A 25,756-nucleotide genomic window follows, 5' to 3' on the forward strand; every position below is an offset into this window, starting at 1 on the left:
AAGAGTTTTTTTTCACTCATGACATCCCCATTAAGTTTATCATGTTAGTGACAGTGTTTTTCAACCGGTTGAGAATTGAAAATAGAAAACAGGCAAGACAACAATGTACAGAGCTCATTGTTTTCCACGGTTTGTTTATAGCTGGTTGTCTCTGCTCGAATAGCTTTATTACCAGCCATTATCTAGTGAGGTTATCAACAGACGTGTCACATGAGATATGTCAATGCTCAACTACTCTTTGATCATGCACTCTCGTGCAATATGGAAAAAGAACTATTAGTGCAACTACTAAATTCTCATGTTTTTCAGCATGTGGCACTTGAAATAATATGAAAATAATATAGGCTGCAGCAAATCTAACACTTTTTAGTCACTTTCCTTATCTTTACATTGATTTAGGTCAGATTTCAGACTGTTAATTAGTGATTTCAAAGCATTGCTTGATTTTAACCACAATTCCTTCCTGTCTTCTTTATAATCGTACAAGCTGACTTTGATCATTTCGTGGATGGTGATGATGGAGTTGTTAGAAGATTAGACTGAGCGATCAAAAGCTCAGGTCTCAGTCTCAGACAGACTGCTATAGTGCTTCCTATCAGATTAGAGGAAGATGGCCACATTGGGTGGGCAGGTCAAAGACTATCACAGGCTTTTATGGTCTATAAAAGCAACAGAAACCCAGCTTAATAAGTGTGCACAAAGGTCATGGGAATGCTTGTTGTTTATATAGACAAACTCAGGTTTAAACGCAACAAACCTGTTATTTTTGTCAAAAGGAATTTAGAAACTTAAGCCATACTTACAATATATGAATTTCATTGCATTTAATAACAAAATTTCAAGTGGTAGCTGCAAACAAATGATGCTACAACTAACTTTTCTGGTTCTAAAGTCTCTTCTGCTCACCAAGGCTGCATTTATCTGAACAAAAATACAGTAAAAACAGTAATATTGGGAAATATTATTTCAATTTAAAATAACTGTTTTCTATTTTAATATATTTTAAAATGTAATTTATTCCTGTGTTGGCAAAGCTGAAATTTCAGCATCATTACTCCAGTCACATGATCTTTCAGAAATCATTCTAATATGCTGTTCAAGAAACATTTCTTATTATTATCGATGTTTCACACAGATGTCCTACAGGTAACCACAGATTTAGTTTATCACATTACCTGTGAATATGATCCAATAACATCTGACAACCAGAAAGTGTCCATATACTTAGAAATTTGAACAGTATATCTATTGTTTTGTTATTTTTGTGAAAAGTTTTGCTTCAAAAGTGTGTGCATGTGCTGTCCGTCTTTAAAATAAATCCACTTTGTATGAAATTTTGTTATATATGGCAAAGAAATCCATACATTATTAAGTGTGGCTTATGTTTCCAAATATATTCTCTCACGTCAATATATACTCTTGACAGTCATACATTTTAATGAACATGAATTTTGTATGAATTTCACTCCTGTTCACATGCATACACACATGTGTACAAAAATGCTTTTTTCCCAGAGAGCCTCGCGGCAGAATTCCCAGCAAAAGTTAACAGGCAAATTCCAAGTCCAGACTGAATGAAATTCCCATGTCATGTCGTGTTCTCTACTAGTCGTCCAACCATCCCCCCTCCTCCTTTTCCAGACTCCCTCCCTCTCTCTCTCTCTCTCACTCTTCCAGACCTCCCTCTTTCCCTTTCTTTCATACTCACTGCTCTCCAGAGTTTCATTCTGACTCGTCTGTGTCCGTCAGTGTGGTGAATATTTCTCCCTCCTGCCTTCTCCGTGTCACATTCCAGCTTCTAGGGCACAGCGTCCTCCTGCCATGGGTTATAAAGAGAAGCACAGCTCTAGTATGCATCTGCACTCTGCGCTATGATCACCTTTTGCCTCCAGTGAATTTTTTGAATTGTTTTGAATAGGCAAACAGACTCTCTAGGAGAGTTTACCTTCCCACTTTTTGTTCCCTTCTTTGAGATCTTTCGGACTTGTATGGATTCTCATTTATACAGAAAGCTCACTTATGCACAGTGGAATACTCAAGTGAAACAGTCTTTCACGGCTTCAGTTCAGATGTGTGTGCATGGACAGAATACAATGGGTGAGTTTGACTGGAACTGTATGATGGTCATGTTGTCATTGTGGTTTTGGCAGTTACTAATTAAAGAAAATTAAATGTCACACTTATTTAATGCACATTTATATTATTTTTTAATTATACAAAAAATGTTTTACAGTTAATGCTTTACAAGTGAAATGTCAACTATTCATGCATTCTCCTCAACAAAATTCAATGCTTTTGACTGCATTTCCCCTGTCTATGACCATATATACAGATATGATTTATATATATATCCATTTTTCTGCTGAATTGATATACTCTGCTAAAGCTATGAATTATGAAGGCTTCAATAATGTGGTTCAGACCTCACTATAGCATCATTTAAGGAAGTCTTAATAACACGACACGCCAATGCAATTGAAATGACTATGCAACTAGTCTATCCAAAGAAAAAAAAAGGATCACCTTTGCTCTCTGTGTTAAATAAAAGCTGTTGAATGACTCTCAGGGGTTCTGGACACTGTTTGAACAACAGCACGCTCACAGGATTTCCTTTAACACTTCACATTAGATGGATGTCTTTCCCTGTTCAGGAGGGCCAAACAGGGTCAACATCATCACTCAAGCACAACCAGACACCCACTGAGGACTGAAACAAAACCTAAATGTTGATTATGGCTGTTTGACACTTTGTAGAATTACTTATGCAAGTTTAAGATTAACAATAAGGTTCAGTTTGTTGCCATTAGTTAATGCATAAGATATCATGAATTAACAATAAACATTTTTTACATCACTTATTAATCTAGTAATTCATGATTGTTCATAATATATTAATCAACGTTAATTTACACAACTTAAAATGTAAAAATGTATTAGAGTATGTAAAAATGAACATTAAGCTAGATTAAATACTGTAAAGGTATTGTAATTTCATGTTAGCTAATGCAGTAAATAAAGTTACCTAGGGATGCACAGATACTAAATTTCTCTGCCGATACGATAGCCGATTATTCAGAGTGATATCTGCCGATACCGATAATGCTGTAAACTATACAGGGAACCTCCTCATTTGGTACATTGCTATAATATTAGAGGTTAAAATTAACAAGAGAGCTATTATTTTCAACTGCTATTTATTTTCAGATATAATAATTACAAATAAAAAAAAGAATTGTTTGTATGCAACTCAGTTGCAGATAAGGTAGTTTTCATAAATACTTCATGACAAAATTATTCAAGCAATTAACAGTAAATAAGCTCCTCTTTCGTGTTTTTTTTTATAGCTAACTAACAAAATGTGAACACTGGCTAACTTTCCTGAGGTAAATGCAATGTTAAGTGACACTTTGTTCACAAGCTGTTTTATCAGCATCTTTCCGCGATTGAAACACTAATTAAGCGATTACATGAGACATGATACATTTCAGTAAGTTTTACTGTATCTTTAAACATACCTTTTGATGTTCATGGATGTTTTTTCGTGCTATAACTATAAGCTATATATTGGAAGAAAAGACTCGTCCTCCGCGCTGAACTGAAGCGCTACAGTGATCTGTCACGTCACATTTAAGAGCGTCAAAACGGCATTTATTGTTTGCATTTCATTATAAAATAGACAGAATTTGAAAGCTGAGACTGATTCTTATCACAAGTACAAAGTAAAGCACAAAGCTCTTTGCAATTATTGGATGGGAGACGCGCTACAAATAAGGTTTGGTGTAGGGAAAAACTGCAGACCTGGCAATCCTGGCTTGAACTATGGGTGATCAGAGCCTGCTTTAACTTAGCTATTTTTGAACTGTTATTGTGTTATTGTCACACAGTATGAGTTGCAGTCTGACACGTTTTCCCGCCCCCTTTTGATTGACAGAATATCATCAGCCCTGATCATCGGCTGTTTTTATACAACCGGCCAATGGCCAGTGGCTAATAGTGAAAATAATTGCTTCTATCGGCCTATACCGATTATTGGCCGATACATCGGTGCATCTCTAAAGTTAACATACTGAACCTAACTGTAAAGTGTTGACGCTTTTTGTTACTTAGTTTCCTCAATATGCAAACACGCACAATTTCAGGCCCAGATACCTCAATCAGAGAGCTTAGCATTATATTCTCCTCTAATGGCATCACTAACAGTAGTTTCTCTGTGTTGGCCTCTTGAGTCAGTCCTATTTTATACGTCCACCCTTAAATACACAAAGACCTCAATGTCTCGACCATAATTGAACTATTAGCTAATAGCTACCTAGCCAGTTGTTAGAGTGTGATATCCTTGTGGCCATAAACCTCATGACTAGAAACAATACTTTCACTCACCTTTAGAGTTTGTCTCACTCTTAGAGCCTGCTGTCGCCTGCTCTGGTTCTCGAGGGTCTTTAATAGAAGGACCAGATGTTGGCAGGACTTCCTGCAACTCTAGTGGTCTCAGACAGCTGCTTTGTGTCAGCTCCTGTCCTGGGTCCCGCTCCTAGAGCAGTAATGGTGGGGCTGGTGGCCCTGAACACACACTGGGCGGCATTGTTCAGTGAGACAGGCTGGACACACAGGATTCAAACAGGTCTAAGTTGAAGCAAGTGTAGTGGCCAGAGACTTCAAACTGAATAGTCATGTTGTTTCAAACCTGAATGACTTTCTTTCTCCTGTGGAAACACAAGAGGAGATATTTAGAAGAATGTTCTTGTTGTTCTTTTCCATTCATTGAAAGCATACAATAACTTGCGGATGTCAAGATCTATAAAGGACAAAAAGAATTTCTATAAAAATATATCATTCTCACATACCTGAAAAGTAGTTTGTGTCCCAATGAATAACATATTATCATCAGCACTTGTATTTACATATTTCGTGAAATCTTTTATGAAGTCTGCTGTTGTTCATTATGCTTCATATTTCATCTTTGTTTGTTTTTACCCTCCAGTTGTTCTCCAAACTTAATTGAATCTTTTCCCTGTTGGTTTGGCTGGTTGAAGTCACTATGCACTGTTATAATGTAATTCCACAAAGTGGAAAAAAGCCTTCTGTCAGTATGAATCAGGCTCAAAAATACACAGGACCCTGGCAGGGAGCATGTGGTATTTTATGAGCCCCTGTGCCATTATACTCTGGGATTTGCCTATGTTTTGTATGAGATATGTGTTTTGTGCAGCACTACGGCCAGCCTATCACATGCTTTGCATGATTCAGCATATATCAGCGCTGCCAATGGAGTGCAGTTAAGCAATTAAAAAGAGAACAGGAACAAGTGGCTATGGTTAAAAAGGAAAATGCACGGAAACAAACTAAAAACAATGGGCCGTTGTGTTGTCTGTTTTAGGGTTTACGTCATTTTAAAACAAGCCTGCCACAAAACTGCAATATTTGCCAATTTACAAATGTAAAGTTGTACTCTATGGCAACAAGGGGCCATTCACAGAGAATGCATTAGTTTTTGCATTATGTAAACATTAACTTTTTTTTAACCTCGCCGTTTTTTCAATTCCACTTTTAAATGCAAAAAATGTGTTTTGTGTTAAACAGCCCATAATTGCGTACAGTACAGGGCTTGATATTAACTTTTTTTGTGTTTTTTTTGGTTTTCCAAAGTTACTAGCCACTCAGCATTTTTACTGTCCACAATTTTGACATTGATACCATGGGGAGAAACTGTCATATAGATATTTTTTAATATTATCTCATAATTTGGCAGCAGGTATATTAGGCTGCTGTCACTTTAAGACCTGACGCACGGATCCATTATACTGTTACACATGCGTTTTCTTTCTCAACTGTTCACGTTCATTTAAAACAAAACTGACTGTGTTTACATGAATACTTGCCAAGGTATTTTTACATTATTTTGTGTGTATTTGACTGTTTAAGCGCAATAAGTAGCGAAAAGAACATCAATTTAGTACTGAGAGGCGGCTTTATGTGCACACTTTGGGTGTGAGCACAAAATCTGCAGGAATGAGTAAATTTATGTGCAATACGCACAATCCCACGCCAAAATTCAAGCCCTGTAACACCAACAATATTCATCCGAAGCAAATGAAGCGATTGAGGGGAGGCAGGTTTGTGTGTCAACCTTGTACAGTATATTTGTGCCTTTTTGAGATACTTGTATTTACTAAATTCTAAATTATTTACTCACCCTCAAGCCCTGCATCTCAAAAAGGACACAAAAGGACTAAATACTGCACCACAAAACAACAACACTGGACGCATTACAGCAAACACTCCAAATCCATTTGTCCTGTTGTCAGAATTAGCACAGGAACAGGAACCTCACAAATAGAACAGTGTATCTGTTTACTGTTAGCTACTTGATGCAAGAAAAAGTGATGTATCCAATGTGGACTTCAGACAGCTTATGACACAATGCAACATGATGTGGGATTTATATTCGTTTGGAGTAGGCATATAAAAAAGTATTATAAAGTAGTCTATATGAGTCAGTGCACATACACTATATTGCCAAAAGTTTTGGGACGCCTGCCTTTACGTGCACATGAACTTTAATGACACCCCATTCTTAATCCATAGGGTTTAATATGGAGTTGGCCCACCCTTTGCAGCTATAACAGCTTTAACTCTTCTGGGAAGGCTTTACACAAGGTTTAGGAGTGTGTTTATGGGAATTTTTGACCATTCTTCTAGAAGCGCATTTGTGAGGTCAGGCAGTGATGTTGGCGAGAAGGTCTGGCTCACAGTCTCCGCTCTAATTCATCCCAAAGGTGTTCTATCGGGTTGAGGTCAGGACTCTGTGCAGGCCAGTCAAGTTCCTCCACACCAAACTCACTCATCCATGTCTTTATGGACCTTGCTTTGTGCACTGGTGCGCAGTCATGTTGGAACAGGAAGGGGCCGTCCCCAAACTGTTCCCACAAAGTTGGGAGCATGAAATTGTCCAAAATGTCTTGGTATGCTGAAGCATTAAGAGTTCCTTTCACTGGAACTAAGGGGCCAAGCCCAACCCCTGAAAAACAACCCCACACCATAATCCCCCCTCCACCAAACTTTACACTTGGCACAATGCAGTCAGGCAAGTACCGTTCGATTGGCAACCGCCAAACCCAGACTCGTCCATCAGATTGCCAGACAGAGAAGCGTGATTCGTCACTCCAGAGAACACGTCTCCACTGCTCTAGTAAAACTACTAGCCTAACTAATATAAATTTAAAACATTAAAGACAACTAAACAATAATAAAATAAAAACAAAATAATCCAATTTCAAGCAATAGCACAAATAAATACAATAGAACTAAGATACAAATGAAATAAACAGTGCTTTTCAAGTAGGTTTTTCAGCTAGTATTAGGATGCTGTCACTTTAAGACCTAATGCACGGATCCAATATACTGTACACATGCATTTTCTTTTTCTACTGTTCATTACAGATATTACTGACTATGTTTACTAGGACATTTTTTTTTTTTACATAATATTGTGTGAATTTGTCCGTTCAAGCGCAAGAAGATGTTAAAGAGAGCTCAATTTAGTATTCACGCACTGTCTGAGACACGGCTTTCTAGGTGCGCGCTTCAATGTTTAAACTTCCCACACAGTAACGAACTGAGTTCCCTTTTGCCTCTTCTTGCGCTTTAATATTTAAATAGGCAATTCTTAAACTTTCGTGACGATGCGGCACTGGCCCGTCAACTGTACCGAGCGTCGTTCACGTTCATATTCTCTCAACATTGCCCATTGTTTGAACTTATAAAGATGTTACCGGCCAGCTGGCGATTGACACCTTTTCATATACACACCAACGGCAATTTTTACTCGCATTTGGCGCTTGGCAAGTGTTAAGTTTAGGCCCTGGTTACATACATTCAAAATGTCTCTGTGTTCCATGGAAGAAAGAAATGCACAGGTTTGGAACTACGTAAGTGTGAGTAAATAATGAAAGAATTACCATTTTTGGATGAACTATCCCTTGAAACCACAATATGCCTTTTATGAGCTTATGTGGCAAACAAGTTCAGCATAATAAGACCCAAAATACTTTTAACAGTTCTGTGGCAGCCAGAAAGTCTAATCTGCATTAGAAGCTTCTGTTCAAGCTTGATCTTGCATAAATATGGTAATACTTAGCATCTCTCTACACAGTTTCTTTCTTTCTCAAATGAACTATTATACTGATGCTTCGTAAGACAGAAATAAAATTAAAAGAAGGAAATAAATGATCAAGTGTTCTTCGAAATAGTCAAATGGGCCTCTCAGGTACCTGATCAAAGACGATACTGTGTAGTGTGTACTATGTTCGTTACGAATTGCAAGAGCCCTGGCTGAATGTTTGTTTGTTTATCCTGTGGGGTCTGCTCTGAATGTGTGTGCATGCGCTTTCCATGTGTGTTAGTGTGATCTGTCAGTAAGAGCATAATCAGGCCTCCGGCTTGCTTACGTGGTAAAGCTAGGTCTTTTCTCAGAGATAGGACCTTTGTGAAGGACAGTGGTATAGCACACCTTTAATACTTATCCTTTTTTTTAAGGCAAGCATTACTATTACTGTTTTTAAATTCATATAAAGGACAATATGGCTCAAGAGCCTCTGGATATACGTTTCTGCCTGAACTACAGCTGTATATATTTTATGCCATATGGAGGTTGTTGCATTCCAAAAATAATTACCCATAACCCCAAATTTAAAAGAATAGGATTCAACTGGGAATGCCGTGCCAGTCACTTACACTCGTAAAAAAGAAGGTTCCTTATTGGCATTGATGGTTTCATGGAACATTTCCATTGCACAAAAGGTTCTTAATAGTGGGAAAATGATCTTTAGATTATTAAAATGTTCTTCACACACACACAAAAATGGGTCCCACTTTATATTAGGTGGCCTTAATGACTATGTACTTTGAAATTAATCATCTGATACAATGCACTTATTGTGTACATACATGTTTTTATATTGTACTTATATTTTAAAAATACCTGCATGTAATTACATCTGTAATTAATTTCTGTAATTACATTTATAATTACACTGTTGACCCATTCTTTACACCTTAACCCACCCTTAAACCTACCCATACCCCCAAACTTGTCCCTAACCTTACCCGTACTTTGGCAGTGCTCCAAACCACTGAAGCAAAACAAAAGATTTGTAAAGTTTCGAAGCTTCATAAAGCAGTGTTTAGTTCAGTGACGAGTTCTAGATATTGATAAATAAAGTCGTTATTTTGTTTTTTTGGTGCACAAAAAGTATTCTTGTCGCTTCATAACATTAATGTTGAACCACTGTAGTCACATGAACTGTTTTAAATATGTCTTTAGTACCTTTCTGGGCGTTTGAAAGTCTAAGTTAACTTGCTCTCAATGCAGGCCTCACTGAGCCATCGGATTTTATCAAAAAAATCTTAATTTTTGTTCCGACGATGAATAAAGGTCTTATGGGTGTGGAACGACATGAGGGTGAGTAATTAATGACAGATTTTTCAACTAACCCTTTAAAATGCCGGGTTGTTTCAACCCATGTTTTGGTCAAATATGGACAAACTCAAAAAATTTAATTTAGAAATTTAAACCACAGTTGGGTTTGTCCATATTTGATTCAAACATGGGCTGAAACAACCCAGCATTTTTGTACACTGAGTGTACACAGAGCCAAACATTGACATCCCTTGGGGCTGGTTTGAACACAGTTCTCCAAGTGCTCAAAAAGGTGATTCTAAAAAAATTCTCGGTAGTTCTTAGGTAACTACACTGTAAGTACACATACTGTAAAATAAAGTGTAACCAAATTATCTTTAGCTGATTCTCTTCATTCTGTCTCCAAGAAGCCAGCCCTAAATGAACTCATCATGTTTTTCTTGCTGTTATAGCAAAATCCAGCAGCATGTGAAACAGTTCTCCTAAGCATCCAAGGCAGTCTCTTTTCTCTCACAGTGGTTAAGGGTCAAAAAAACTAGTGCTAATTCAGTACAAAAGGGCAACATCCTTCAACAGCCCTCTGTTTTTCATCCAAGTAAATCTCTCATCATGACAATAAACAGTTAAATGTGGCGTTATAATAACATTTCTGAAAATAAAACGGCTATAGTGACGTTAAATAATAGTAGTCTCTTGTCTTGTTGAGGCAGCTGAGGTACGGAAAAGATTTAGTTTCCCATCTGTGTGGGGTTAAGTACATTTAGGTCCTCAAGCTCCACTGTTCTGCTTCACTGAGCTAACAGAGGCTGAGTTGGAGAGAGCCGAGACTGGCCCTGCATTCTGAAACCTAATATTAGAGAAGAAGAAGAAGAAGAAAAAAAAAAGGCAGAGAGGAAGTGTAGCATTAAGTTTGGCAAATGAATCTGCCCAAAGTCATGTTTTGTGATTATAATGAGGGTGAAGCGGTGTGGTGCAGGCAAATGAGAGTAAAATAAATCATGGCTGTATTTAGGATCTCAGGCACTAACATGAAATACGCAGTGATACAGATTTAATTCTGTTTTGGGTTCTGGTGTTTTTCAGTTCAGTTTTTCAAAATAAAATCTGTGAAATTGAAATTGGAGTTTAGTTAAATGTAGTCTGTGGGTTTTTACTTTGGATATGCTGTTGTACTACTAAAAGTTAACAAATGCTTTTGTATACACATTTAAAACGTACAGCTTTTTTTTTTCTTCTACAAAAATGGACCAAAACTACACTTTTTTTTCTTCTAATTTATGCTTGAATGACAATAGTTGTGTCCCAAATGATGCACTATACACTATGCACTTATGCACTATACACTCAACCATGTAGTATATAAATTTAAGGTTATTTTGTAGTGATGGGCGATTTCAAAACACTGCTTCAATAAGCTTTGAAGCTTTCCGAATCTTTTGTTTCGAATCAGTGGTTCGTAGAGTGTATCAAATTGCCAAAGTCACGTGAACCACTGAAATTTTGAAACACTTATGACGTAACGAAGCTTTGTTTACTGAAATCATGTGACTGTGGCAGTTTGATACATGCTCCGAACCACTGATTCAAAACAAAAGATTCGTAAAGCTTCGAAGCTTCATGAAGCAGTGTTTTAAAATCACCCATCACTAGATATTGTTGAATAAAGTCGTTATTTAGTTTTTTTGGCGCACAAAAAGTATTCTCGTCGCTTCATAACATTAAGGTTGAACCACTGTAGTCACATGAATTGTTTTAAATACGTCTTTAGTAGCTTTCTGGGCATTGAAAGTTAATTATTTTGCTTTCAATGCAGGCCTCACTAAGCCATCGGATTTCATCAAAAATATCTTAATTTGTGTTCTGAAGATGAGAGAAGGTCTTACAGGTTTGGAACGACATGAGGGTGAGTAATTAATGACAGAATTTTCATTTTTAGGTGAACTAACCCTTTAAATTTTACAGTTCAAAAATCTAGTAGCTATATATATATGCCATTCACAGTGGCGTGCAGTGGTGTTCTGAAATGAGGCAAATTTTTTATTTATTTATGAATCAGTGTAAATTCATGTGCATTACTCTTAATGTTGACACATCTTCCTTGTTAAATGAACATTACTTTACATTACATCAAAAAAGAAAAAAAGAAACCAAATACAATTCTATTTTGTAATTTTATATTAACAATGTATTGTAATAAATGTTCTATTTATCAAAACCAAGTCAATCTCATCAAGTTAGTGTTTTAAGCATTTCTACATTCATTCCAAAATAATAACTAAAGGCTTTAACAATTTAAACAATGTATTTTGTTTGTGTATTGATGTTTTTCTTTTTAATAGTCAACTTAGGCTATTTTGGATCATCAGTCATACTCAGTAAACACCGTCTGTCACAGACACGAATTGTATTTTTAATTTCACCAAGCTGATTGCACTAAAACCCCCCGCAGTCATCGTGTTTTCAGTCCATTTCAAGTTTGATTTTGACATGACATAAAGCGGTGATATCTAACTGGGTGATCTGTTTACTTACTTTTCAATTAGTCTTCCCATTGACACCATCATTTGTTCATTCAAACTGACGCGCAGGAACGCGCACGTCAACAAGAGGCAGGATTTATCGCACAAACCAATCATATCCAATCATAACAAATTATATCCAATCTTAGCGCGATGGAGACATTGCCTCCTCTCACGTGACTTTCCCCCATTCATTCTCAATTACCCCCCACAAAACCCACCGCACGCCGGGGATCTGATAGTTTTCTATGGTTTTCTATGAGAGCAAAGGGAGGCATGACTCCTGCTGTAACTTTACCTGCGGGTGTCGCTGTTGGGCAGAGTTCCTTAAGAAATACGAGTGACTTGCGCTCTTTTTAATGTCATAATTTGTAATATTTTTGTTGTTTTATATGTAATATGGATTATTTTCTCATCCCATTTTTTTTTTTTTTTTTTTTGAGGAGGCACTGCCTCCCTTGCCTCCTCGGAGGAAACACCCCTGGCTATTCATATATACCATTCATAATTTGCAGTAAAGTTGAAAGTCAATTTTTCCGGTCAAAAATCGATTAGTCAATAAAAATCGTAATAGAACATGATGTCAATTTGTTCTTTGTGTAGAAGATAGAGACCATAGAGCTTAGTTACTGAAAAATGTTAAAAGCTTCTCATTCTGTTCTTTGTTAATGACAGTGTTTCTGTAAATGTGCACTCAGTTAAGACTATAAACCATACAGGCTCATGTTGGATTAAGTGAAATGAATTATTAGAAGTCGTCAAATGTGTGTGTGGGATTATGTGATCAGACATAGACATCTTGAGCATTCATATATGCCGTCTCTCCTAATCTTCCTTTATGAGGTGTGAGGAGATTGAGTGGTTTGTGGTTACAACCGACTCTGGATGGGATAAAAATTGCATGATACAAAAAAACAGTCATTAGTGGTGGGAATTCAGTTTGCTTTACGTCTGATCAAATGCTCACACACTCATTTAACTCTGCTATATAATAAAACCCCTCAGGTTGAGAGGATTCCTTTGTTTTACACTCTCTGTATTGTCATGTGCCTTTCTTTATCTTTCTCTGAATATTCTCTGACCAGAGTTCCATTTTGCCATTCCTTCTGATCAGAAACAGCTGCGTAGTCCTCTATTTTTAAAACATTTCTTCTAAAAATAGAAATCTGGAACTCCCCAATAAATCTTTTCTGTGATGACTAGTTTAATCTCTGTCTCCTATGAAAACAATGAAGTCTGAATAATTCCCTCTGCTCTTTCATTTCTCCGCTGAATCTCACGAGTTCACGATAAACTGACCCCTGTGAGAAGACATATTTTCATAAGGCCACTTGCAGTATGAGGCTCCCTCTGATATTTAGCCACTTAAATGGCTTTGTGCTTGTATCCCAATCCACTGACGAAAAAGTTTATGTAATGTTTTTTTTTTTCCCCTCACAAGATGTGGCCCGTCATGTTTATTTTGGCGCTTGGAAGAAATGTTCGCAGGAAAGGGAGGCAGTTAATTTCTTTTAGCAGTCAACATTTATCACAGGGCTAAGCAGGTTTTGTAAACAATCAATGTTCTTATAGTAATCTTTATCTGTATTTTTTTACATTTTGTACATATTTTGAAAAGTGGAAGTCACTGGGGTCGAATGTTGTTTTGGACCTACTGACTATCATTGTATGGATAAAAACAGGAAACATTCTATAAAAAAAATCATTCAGGTTTGCAATGACATGAAAGTGGATAAATGATGACAGAATTTTCATTTTTTTGGGTGAACTTTAAGAGGAAATTTTGGTAACTTATTGCAAAATGCACCTGTTTACCCTTCCACCTGTTTGTTTGTTCTTGAGGAACTTACACGGATGGCACAGAAAAATGCCTGACTAGCTAAAAGTGACCTTCTTAGTCAACAATGCTGTGCAGCAGGCTGGTGTGGGATGCTTGTGGGAGGTCTAGCTGACTTTGACTCATTTTAACCCTGGCTGTGAATACTAATGACGGCAGATGTCCACCCATTATTGTCTCAACTTAAACATTGTGTTATAGTTGAGAAACAGGTGCTTGAATTCCTGTTAAAATGATAAAAGCCTGGAAAAATAATATAAGTTGGTTATTTGTGACTATGCAACAGGAGAACAGCCATGCTGCTTAACTTATTCAACGAGGAACAACATAATTTTAGAGTTACTCGTTTGCTTGACTTCTATTTGTGAAGTCAAATGAAAGGGTATTGGCTCATGCCAGCTTTGAAGCTCAGGTTTGGGCTTAGTTTGGCTGGGTGTCTGATTAAAGCCAGGCTCCGTTGGTCCAGACCTTCAAATACTACAGGCTGCTGGCTTCAATAAAGTCCTGCCAAAAATGAGCTGTCGCTTTCCTTTCTTGATTGGGACGCATAACGGTGGTTCCATTTGGAGGACAACGCTGAAAACTCTCTCAAAGTATTTGTAATAGACAATTCCAGGGAACATAGTAAGCGTAATACATTCAAGATCGTTATGTGCCCAATGACAAATTGGTTTTCTGATTAATGTATTTAGGCATTACAACAACACATTTGACAATGTGTAGTCTCATTATTTTGTCTAATATTTTTTTTATAAAATGTTGCGTGCTCTAAAAAGTAATTCAGGGGACCTGTTACCACAACCTAAATAAATTCATGGTTCCAAGATAAAAATTCTAATTTATTGATTTAATTAAAACTTTAAAGTTGCAAACATTATTTTGTTGAGTTCTGTATAACTTAAAGGGTTAGTTCACCCAAAAATGAAAATTCTGTCATTAATTACTCACCCTCGTGCCGTTTTACACCCTTAAGACCTTCGTTGATCTTTGGAACACAAATTAAGATATTATTGTTTAAATCCGATGGCTCCGTGAGGCCTACATAGGGACCAATGACATTTCCTCTCTCAAGATCCATAAAGGTTCTAAAAACATATTTAAATCAGTTCATGTGAGTACAGTGGTTCAATATTAATATAATAAAGCGACGAGAATATTTTTGGTGTGCCAAAAAAAAACAAAATAATGACTTATATAGTGATGAATCAGCGTATCGAATCATGATTCGGATCGCGTGTCAAACCGCCAAACTGCTGAAATCACGTGACTCTGGCGCTCCGAACTGCGGATTCGACACGCTGATTCATTATGCTCCGAAAGCTTCCTGAAGCAGTGTTTTGAAATCGGCCATCACTAAATAATTCGTTATTTTGTTTTTTTGGCGCACCAAAAATATTCTCGTCGCTTTATAATACTAATATTGAACCACTGTACTCACATGAACTGATTTAAATATGTTTTTAGTACTTTTATGGATCTTGAGAGAGGAAATGTCATTGCTCCCTATGTAGGCCTCACAGAGCCATCGGATTTAAACAAAAATATCTCAATTTGCGTTCCGAAGATTAACGAAGGTCTTATGGGTCTGGAACGGCATGAGCGTGAGTAATAAATGACAGAATTTTCATTTTTGGGTGAACTAACCCTTTAATATTGTGTGTAATTTATACTCAAATTTCAGCGTTTTTTTGTTGTTGTAAAAATTAAGTTGTAGTAACTTAGTGAAATTGTCTTGATAACTTTGGAAATTAGGCAGTTGATTTCTAGATCCCAGCATGCTTTGCATAGGATTGGATAAGGAGAACAAATGTTGTTATTAAGAGTTATTTTATTTGTGTTTTTTTTTAAAGTTAGTAAAGACCTGTTAGTGTTTAATTCTATTATGTTTGACATTTAAAAGAGTTTCTGTAATGTTTAATGTTTTGTGGTTAGCAATGTGCTGAAGAGTATTGCATGAAGGTAAACACTGTGTTGACTCTATACACAATGACTAATGCCAGTGATGATGAGAAATATCTTACTTGCTCATTAAATATACATGCTAAATAAATTACATTTAGCATGTGCTATAATAGCTGCTGTGTATTTTAACGAAAATAGATACAATTAATTGGTTCCATCCATGTCTACAACTTAAGTAGTTGGAGCAAATTAAGTTTTTTTGAGTAATCAACTTAAAAATGTGTTCATGCTACTAATTATTTAAGGGAACCTATTATGCCCCTTTTCACAAGATGTAATAGAAGTCTCTGGTGTCCCCAGAATGTGTCTGTGAAGTTTCAGCTCAAAATACCCCACAGATCATTTATTATAGCTTGTCAAATTTCCCCCTATTTGGGTGTGAGCACGCCGTTTTTGTGTGTGTCTTTGTGAGCTGCTGCTCCTGCCCCCTCTTTCCAGAAGAGGGCAGAGCCTTTACAGCCCGTGCTTCAACAACAACAAAGCTGGAGAATCTCACGCAGCCAAAATGTCAGAAATTGTCAGTAGCAGTGTTCAGCCTTTCATTGTTACATTGTTCAAACCAGAGTCAGAGACTGATGGAGAGATTTAGAAAGAAGTTACAACTTATGAATGCAACTGGACGTTTCTGAATGGTTAGTAGATAAATTTATGTAGTTGTTGTAGTTAAGTTGATTCAACTTATCGACTAGCATGTACCGTCAGGTTTGTAATGTTAATCTTTGTGCAAATCCAGCATTAAATTGACCCTCGTTTGTGAAGCAGTCCGCTGTAAAATTATTCGCGCAAATATATAACACTTTACCGACTTTCTTCGGCACCTTTCCTTCATAGATGAAATTCAAGTCTATGAAGACTCTTTTGTTCGTTGGTACATCCAACAACAGAACATTTATATGTTTTTTTTGGCCCAGACATTGTATATCTCCAGCTGCTACAACAAGGCAGCAGAAATGGCGGACTTCTGCGGCTCACCCAGGCCGGTATCTATGCTAATAGGGCAGATCGTCACCAGGGCGGGGCTTTGAAACCGCTTGCCTGGAGAGACTGGTTTTGTTTTATGGGGATGGAGTGGGTGGACTGTGTTGAAACACTTTATAAAAGTGAATTCTGCATAATAGGTCCCCTTAAAGTTGTAACTCAATGTAGCTTGTTGGTTGAACGTAATTTCATTAGAGGTTGTCATAACTCAAAAAAATGTATGCAACCTGTTGTGTTAATTTTTTGTTTTTTTGTTGAGCCAACACATTATTTTTTGTGTATTCTTAAAAAAAAAAAAAAAAAACTTTACTACTGAATTCATTTAATTAAGCTGATGTAAAGTTTAAAGATTAAATTGCAGGCCTAACCTTGTATTGATATTGGAAGAAGCTAAGAAATTTAGATCTATTTTAATATGATGACCGGTTACGACCCATGAGATTTCTGTGGGAAAGAAGAACTTGTCTTGCATGGGAAAAGTCAAGAGAAGTTTCCAAAAACATGAAACGTTATATACCACAAAAACAACAATTTAGTCATATACTCTTTTATCCAACCATAAAAATAGTCTGAAACACAAATAGGAGAACAGATAATGATTTTCAAACTGTTACATGAGCAAAATTAGAAAGGTATGATCTACCTATACTGAATGTCATCTCTCTATATATTGCTCTCACATCACATCCTGATATGAGCATTGTTTCATTCTTAAAAGTTCATGTCGTTTTTTTTTACTAACAAACTAAAAAACAAAAAAACTAACAAAAAAAAAAAAAACTAACAAAAAAAAAAAAAAAAAAAAAAAAAAAAAGTTCATGTCGTAATTCAGTAAGCACATTTTTTTTTTTTTTTTTACTCATTGTGGCTTTCAAATAGTAAGATCTGGCCTGTCCCAAGTGAACTTCGTACAACTTCTACACAAGTTATTGATTTTTTTGGTTTTCCTGTCTAGTTAGGGAGGGTTTTGGTCCTGACTAATCACTGTGGTTGAATGGAGGAGTGTGTGTACCGGAAAAGTGATACTGTGTGATGTATGGTCTCTGACACACACACAAAACAGTTTGGGAAAAGAGTGTTTTTCCACTGAAGGTCTTATCGTAACACTGAGGGGGCTGCTCTGTTATATAGATCATTATGACTCATACAGTAGCCCTTCATTTTTTTCTTTTGCTTTGTCCATCAGTTTTGAAGAGCCAAAGGGAGGATGCTGACGTTTCTTTCTTATTTTGTCTTGCTTTCTTTTGTTTTGTTTTCTTTTCTTTGCAGTGTGACCTTTGAGTTCGCACAGATGGACCACTACTGTATGTATCGACACACTCCAGGTAAGAATAAAATATTAAACTTATTTCGCTATCCTGTGTTAAACAGGGAAAATAAACAACTAACATGTAGCTGTAAACCAATAACATTATAAGCAGATCAAGTAAGACTGGAGCATCAGAGTATCAGTAACAGTAATTAATTTGTGTTGCTGTAATTTTAGCAAAGGTACAAGCATCACAGACCGTAAAAAAGGTTATGTGATTGTCTTGCATGGAGGCTTCACATTGTGTTTGACTATTTACACCTGAAAATATTGTTTAAACATCCAAATTATGGTGCAGAGCCTGGGAGAGATTCATAATTATAAGATAGTAATGAGGGTGAATGAAGAGCCTCATCAGACTGCACAGAAAGACAGACTCAACAGTTAAATTAGTGCTGGGTTTTTTTAGGTACTTTTCATGTAAATGGTACAAAACAGGGCTTTAAAAATTTACAGTTAAAAATTTGATTCCCAGGAAGTTTTATATAATCTTCTTTATTCATTTAATTGTATTTTACTAAGACATTATTACTGAATTCTGAATATTGTCTAAAACAGATTTTTGTGTTTTTGTCATTTTCTACCAATATATTTTAACTAAACATCAACATTAGAGACAATCAAAATTAGAAAATTAATATTTATGTAGTATATGTACACTAGCATTTAAAAGTTTAGAGTCAAATTTTTTTATCTGAAATAAATTATTACTTTTATTCAGAATGGACGCATTAAATTGATCAAAAGTGACCGTGAAGACATTTACAATGTTAGAGATTTATATTTGAAATAAATGCTGTTCTTTGGAACTTTCTATTTATATTGAAAACAATGTATCACGGTTTCCACAAAAATATTAAGGAGCACAACCGTTTTCAACATTGGTTATAATAAGAAATGTTTCTAAAAATCAGCATATTAGAATGATTTCTGAAGGATCATGTGACACTGAAGACTGGAGTAATGATCACAGGAATAAATTACTTTTTAAAATATATTAAAATAGAAAACCGTTATTTTAAAATGTGATAATATTTCATAATAATATTACTGTTTTTACTGTATTTTTAATCAAATAAATACAGCCTTGGTGAGCAAGAGAGAGACTTCTTTCAAAAACATTCATAAATCTTACTGAACTCAAACTTTTAAATATCACCATATTAAGTAAAAATGATGAGACTGTTGTAATGTAAAGGCCTGTTCACACCAAGAATGTTAACTATAATGATAACTATATTAGTGTCCACACCAACGCACAATATCGTTCTGTTTATTCTAAGTACGAGCTGCAGTTTTGTTGTCTGCCGCTTTAAACGCTCAAGCTCTTTAAAGCAGGATGGATTCTGATTGGCTGTCAATGTTTTTATCGTTCATCAGCTGGAAAAAAAATAGTTCTGAAAGTGATTTCAACGATATCTGTGCCATTATCGCTATAGTTGTACTGTAAACTCTGCTATTCTTTATTTATTTAGAATGACTTTTAGAACTATATCTTTACAGTACAGTAAAAACAAAAATACAGTAAAAACAGTAATATTGTGAAATATTATTACTATTTAAAAGAACGCTTTTCTATGTGAATACATGTTAAAATGTCATTTATTCCTGTGATCAAATATTAGAATGATTTCTGAAGGATCATGTGACACTGAAGACTGGAGTAATGATGCAGAAAATTCAGCTTTGATCTCAGGAATAAATTACATTTTAACATACATTCACATAGAAAAGAGTTCTTTAAAAATGGTAATAATATTTCACAATATTACTGTTTTTACTGTATTTTTGATCAAATAAATGCAGCCTACAAACAAACACGCACCTATTTCTGCCAACAGTCTAATTCCTCATTTACTCTAAAAGAGCAGCCTGTCTTCCTCTAAGTGAGACAGACTGAGACTCTACATTCCTTTACACCCACGTGAATGACTGGCTCTGAGTGCCGTCTACCTTCAGCCCAGACTACTACTGAAAAACATTTTATAACCCAAGCTTTCTGCCATCCATCCTGCCACTCTGATTCTGTGCTGTTTCTGTTTCATTACGATTTATTTCTTCTTTTTGGGATGAAAGACAAAAAGCAGCCAATATGTCCTGGCAATTTGGCAATAATTTACGGGTAAAATTTCCCCAATGCCTAGAAGTGGTTTTATGAGGACGAGAGAAAATGAGGGAATGTCAGGAGTAGGATGGCATTCTATAAATAATTCTTTCTTTGTGAAAGGTTATAATTTCTATTATGATTGTCTCAAATGCAGTCATCAATCACTTTGTCAGTGAATAATAATGCATATGTTGGATCAGAATGTCTTTTTTGTCTGATCTTGTGTGACAGTTTGATGAGGAGATTTTAGGTTGTTACGATGTCTGTGGTTGCACAGGAAGATATAGCATGGTTCTGCTGTTTGGAAATTTCCAGCCTGTCTGTAAAAATAGTTTTCACTGCACACGAGGTTATGGTACAGCTTAAATGTAGGGAGAAATCCCAATATAATTACACTCTTTAAAACAACATCATTATAAGCTATGGTTCAGCGCTTCCCTTTATAGGGATTTTAAAAAATGAAGGTGGGTTCAGACTGGTTTTAACTTGCGGTCTCTCTCTTTCGTTTTCTTTCTTTCAGTACCACACAATAAGTGATCCATAGTGCGTCCGTGGATGAAATGGTTACAAGTTCCCTCAATGAAAGGCAAACCACTACTGATGAGATGGCTTTAGTAAGCAATGCATTGGCTGCTTACTCCTTCATAGCAGGTAAAAACAAGTTTGGTACACTACTACCAGTTGCGGCCTTTGCTATGCTATTGCCTTGCAACAGAATGGGCCTCCACTTGCGCTCGAAAAAGAGCCCCGCACCCCGGCATCATGCCACACACACACACCAGGGCCGGAAATTAACAGGGGTTTGGTGCCTGAACCGAAATTAATACAAATGCTTCCAAAAAACAAGATATGGTGCAAAAAAAGGTCTCAGTATAAGTTCTTGTTTTTCATATTTATAAGCAATATGACATGAGCAAAAGTGCCGTTTTCCCAAATATCAGCACGTTTGCAAATGTAATATTGATTTTATACAACAATTCAATAAACAATAAGTTAATAGGCTATTAGGTGACGTACATTTTAGACACAATATTGTCTGTTTTTCCTCTATTTTGCCAATGAAAATAGTTCCAAACTGTAGAGCCACTGCACGTCTCTGAGCAACACAGTTTCAGTTTCGGAATGAATCTGCGTTTTAGAATGAATCGTTCTACTGAATGACTCAACGACTCACTCAGTCACTTCTGCTTTGTCCCTGAACGAATTAGCCATTTTTAACAAATCGTTTGACTGAATGATTCAACTACTAACTCTTTGCGACAATGCTTTGGCGCTACCTACTGGCGGTTTTAGTATTTCATTTTAGCTGAAGGACTGAGGGACGAAGATTGAATGCCGTTTCTGTCGTGAATTTAACAATAGTTCTGGTTAAGGAGATAGAATGTGTTTATAAATAGAAAACATTGTAAATATGTAAGGGATAATGCACATCCAGCCAGTTGTTATCTCAGAATAAACCCTGACAGGGTGATCAGGACCCCGACGCGAAGCGGAGGCTACTTGTCACATAAGTAAATAATTAGACACTAAATATTGATCTGTGTCTAAATATTTTATTAGCTCTTTAAATGCAAATCTTCCACGGAGAGAGCAGTTGCTAGTGTGGCAAGTTTAAACTAACGTTAGATGGACATTTAAGAGATAATGTACAGTCATACCACTTATTAAACAGCATTTCGCCACATAAATAATTATAGGGATAAGAGATAATGATCTGAGATGAAATTTTTTTAAAATAGTACCTGTTTGTCTTATAATCCATTACAGTGTACAAAACAACAGCTGCGTTTGTATGAAACAAGAGAGAGCGAGTCCACGATACTGAATGACATAATTAAATAACTGTACACAAAATATTGATTGTTTTATTGATGAGTTTTAATATTTTATTAGCTCACCAAATGCAAAACTTTGACGAAGAAAAAACATTTCTAGCAAGCGTATAGTGCTACAGACTTCAGTTACCCAAATGAGCCTGTGTTATCTGTTTTCAGCGGTTGTTATCGGGGAATAAGATACTGCTGGATGGCGCGATTGACCAATCAGAATCAAGTATTCCACAGAGCCATGTAATAAAACAGATAAAGTAATTGCAGTCGCATTACATGCAATGTTTTTGTCTTTTTTCCTCTGGTGGTAGGGTGGCCTCCAGGTGTTTCTTAAAAATGTCTCTGACTACTACTACCCCAACATCCCCATTATACCCTGTACTAAAACTGGATGATTGATTACAATTTATTTTCAAATACAATTCTGGTTTCAAACGATTATCATCACAAGATAATCGTGTGCATAATTGCAATACAGAGTAAATGTACTGCATTCTTTTTTACAGTGATGCTCAGCTTTTGTCTTGTGTTATAAAGCTAGTACACCTTTTTACTTTACAGCGGCATGCTTTTTGTCCCTCCCTAAATGGATTTTTACCTACTTTATATGTCAAAAATATTTTTATATATTGAATAAATGCTTAGTACTTTTGCTTATAATTAATTATATATAAAAAAATTAATCATACCAAAATAAGTTAGATCAAGGACTAAGGAAGTGCAATATGACAATTTAAAGTTCTCAAATATTTAACGGAAAATTTTTTCATTTACTTTTTTTGTGTACAAACGACAATGCTGTCAAAACGATCCCGTTCACACGGATCCGCAAAAACAACTAAAACCGCTGTATTATGCATGCCAGGCCAGTAGCTGGCGATGTCACTTTGTAAAGAACATAAGTTACTCTAAAAAGGCAATTAATTACTATCCACTAATTACATCTTCAACCATGTAATTAGATTACTGTACTAATTACTCTTTCTAAAAAGTACTGGATTACATATTACTAATTAATTTACAAATCCCATATCAACCTCGAACAGTTGAACAAAACAAGGATAGACAAGAAACTGCACTTTTAATTATTTCAAATAAACAATATACAATTGCATAAATTATTCCTGAATGGACTGAAGTGTGTAAAGGGAGAAAGTTACATTAAAACATACATTTTGACATTAAATTTTGATGTTAAATCCACTATTGTTTTTATATAGAATTGGTGTATAGTCCATACAGTATTTAATGCAATTACATCAGAAATAACTGTGATTAAATTACAGAAAAATTAAGAGTAATCCCTTACTTTACTTTTTAAGGGAAAAATAAATAAATTACATTAGATTACTAATTAATTAATTACACCCAACACTAAAGAAACACTATGCGCCTATAGACTGAACATGCAACACGTAGTTTACACGGAAATGGTAACAGTATCGTTTTCAAAAACATGCACTTTGAAACATGCTTTCAAAAATTTGCATTTTCAGGCCCCCAAAATGCAGTTGGCGTGTAAATAAATGGCAAAAACACATAAAAAGTTTTCCATTTTTAGATGAAATGCAGTCCAATGTTGGAATTACTAAAAAAAATCCCTTACAAATTACTTATTACTTTTGTGACAATGTAACAGACCTTTTTTGTTGCTCTATGCTGGGTTGCACCACATGACTGATTTGGCGGGAAATAGTTTTTTCAAATATTTATCTATATTTCAACAAAATAAATGTATAAAATTAAATTACATTAAGATTATGCCAAACTCTTTTGAAGGATTTAATCATTTAAATCATTTTAAATTACTTTTTCTCTATTATCATTTAATTAAGAAATGAAAACGATAATAGAGTCGTAAACTACATTTTTTAAATGTATTTTTGACTTTAATCGATCCGGACACAATCCGTTACACCTAAGGAATGCAAACTTTTCTAACCTCCTGAACTTTTCTGCAGATCACCCGGAACGGGCGGCACTGTATTTTGTGTGTGGAGTGTGTTTGGGACTGGTTCTCACTCTCATCGCGTTAGTGGTGCAGATCTCCTGTCGAACCGACTGCAAAAGGCAAAAACAAGTACCCAGGAAAACAGGAAAGACTGCGGAGAGCACCAGTGACACGAGCGACAGCGATTCGGACTGGGACAATACTTCCGATCTGTCAGCACGCCGCCACCGGCGCTTTGAACGGACGCTCGGTAACGTGTTTACCTCAGCCGAAGAGCTGGAGCGCGCGCAGCGACTGGAGGAACGCGAGCGGATTATACGGGAGATCTGGATGAACGGACAGCCGGACATGCCGGGCACACGCAGCCTGAACCGCTACTATTGAAGTCTTTGTAGATTTAAGGAAATATTGAACAATACAATAGCTATTACTTTTTTGGGGATACAGTAAGGGACTAAGACATGAGCAAAGCCAACACTGACAAGACATCAAGGAACATCTCTTCTGGTGGCACTGGCGCTCGTGTTTTTAAAGGTGCACTCAGTATTTTTTGTTTATGTTGCTGCGCCGATAGTTACACTGACCACATGATACTGACACTTATACTGACACCTAGTGGCGTGGATGAAAAAGCAACATTTTTAGTTATTGATGACATTGTAGAAATATCCACAACTTGGAGAACACGGTAATTACTCATTTGGAGCAAATTTATCAAATCTACATTCTGCCCTGCTCCAAGTAAAAATAAAACAAAACAGCTGCTTTGATTTGACTGTTGACTTCATTCGTTTGTGCTATTCGTTTCTTAATGAGGGAAATTACTGAGTGCACCTTTAATGAAAAGACTTCACCAATATAAGGTGAATATAAAACAGGTGAAGAAAAATAAAATGCTTGAGCTTTGAGTATGCTTGCCTTGAAATACTGTATTTTTAATTAGAATGAATTTTGTCTGAAATTAGGTTTGGTCACATGAACATTGGTCAATTCAGACACCTAATTTTATTAAGATCTTAACCTTTTTAGTTGGCTGTAATATTTTTTATTTAAGCAAAATGACTATTCTGTTACAAACACTTTTATTATACAAAAGCTTTGTCTTGGAGCTCAGGGTTTTTATGACCTCTGTGAAGGATTTCTTCTCATTTCTGAGATATTTTGTCAACTGACAAAACAAAATGATTGTCTGTGCCTGCATTTTCAAAAAATTTACTTTAGATACTTGGAGAACTTGCAGACATCTTACAGAATCTTTTCGTTTTACAGTGTATAGGCCTTTTTCAAGCAAGTATTAATTATGCATGGAAGACAATCACCTCTATTTGTACTATATTTTTCACAGGGTAGTATGCATTTTCAACCTGGTGCTATAGTTAAAATCAATCCGTGCATGAGCACAGATGAGCAATCCAACTATGGTCCAGAAATGTCAGATATGTCATCAAATATGTCCCTGTCCGTATTTTACCCTTTGGTGTTCAACATATGCAGCATTTTAATGATGTAACAAAGAGGCTCACATGCTTCCACTGTCTCATTCCACACTGATTCAATACAAGTGTTTCAAAAATATTTTCATTTCATAGAAATATATGGATTTATTAGAAACTTTATTTGTGGGGAATTTGCATCTGGTTGTCTTTTTTTTTATTTTTTAACATGGTTGTTTTGAATGTGTATGAGGAGTTTAATGTGCCAAAAGTTTGTCTGTGGATCCAGTCACTACATCTTTCCATAAAATAAAAACCGAAGCTTTTAAAACCTTTTTTTTCCCTGAATGTCTCACAAACCCTTACTGAATGTATTAGCGCCCTCTGCTGTCTAATGAGAACAGGTGTTATGA

The 25,756-nt window shown here is 35.9% G+C and overlaps 1 protein-coding gene across 3 annotated transcripts; it reads left to right on the plus strand.

The window, feature by feature from the left end:
- Nucleotides 1–1,721: 1,721 nt before the first annotated feature.
- eva1a (eva-1 homolog A (C. elegans)) lies at nucleotides 1,722–25,667 on the plus strand. Of its 3 annotated transcripts, XM_051867558.1 has the most exons (5): nucleotides 1,722–2,097; nucleotides 11,232–11,321; nucleotides 17,984–18,039; nucleotides 20,651–20,781; nucleotides 23,921–25,667. In XM_051867558.1, exons 4-5 carry the CDS (start codon nucleotides 20,691–20,693, stop codon nucleotides 24,292–24,294), a joined length of 465 nt encoding a protein of 154 aa, XP_051723518.1. In that variant the 5' UTR covers nucleotides 1,722–2,097; nucleotides 11,232–11,321; nucleotides 17,984–18,039; nucleotides 20,651–20,690; the 3' UTR covers nucleotides 24,295–25,667. The 3 variants fall into 3 exon arrangements, with proteins under 3 accessions (XP_051723518.1, XP_051723517.1, XP_051723516.1); XM_051867557.1 differs by lacking the exon at nucleotides 11,232–11,321; XM_051867556.1 differs by lacking the exons at nucleotides 1,722–2,097; nucleotides 11,232–11,321 and having other exon boundaries at nucleotides 17,539–18,039; nucleotides 23,921–25,665.
- Nucleotides 25,668–25,756: the final 89 nt, after the last annotated feature.

Source organism: Ctenopharyngodon idella, chromosome 17 (genome assembly GCF_019924925.1).
Source record: "Ctenopharyngodon idella isolate HZGC_01 chromosome 17, HZGC01, whole genome shotgun sequence".
Classification (NCBI taxonomy): Eukaryota; Metazoa; Chordata; class Actinopteri; order Cypriniformes; family Xenocyprididae; genus Ctenopharyngodon; species Ctenopharyngodon idella.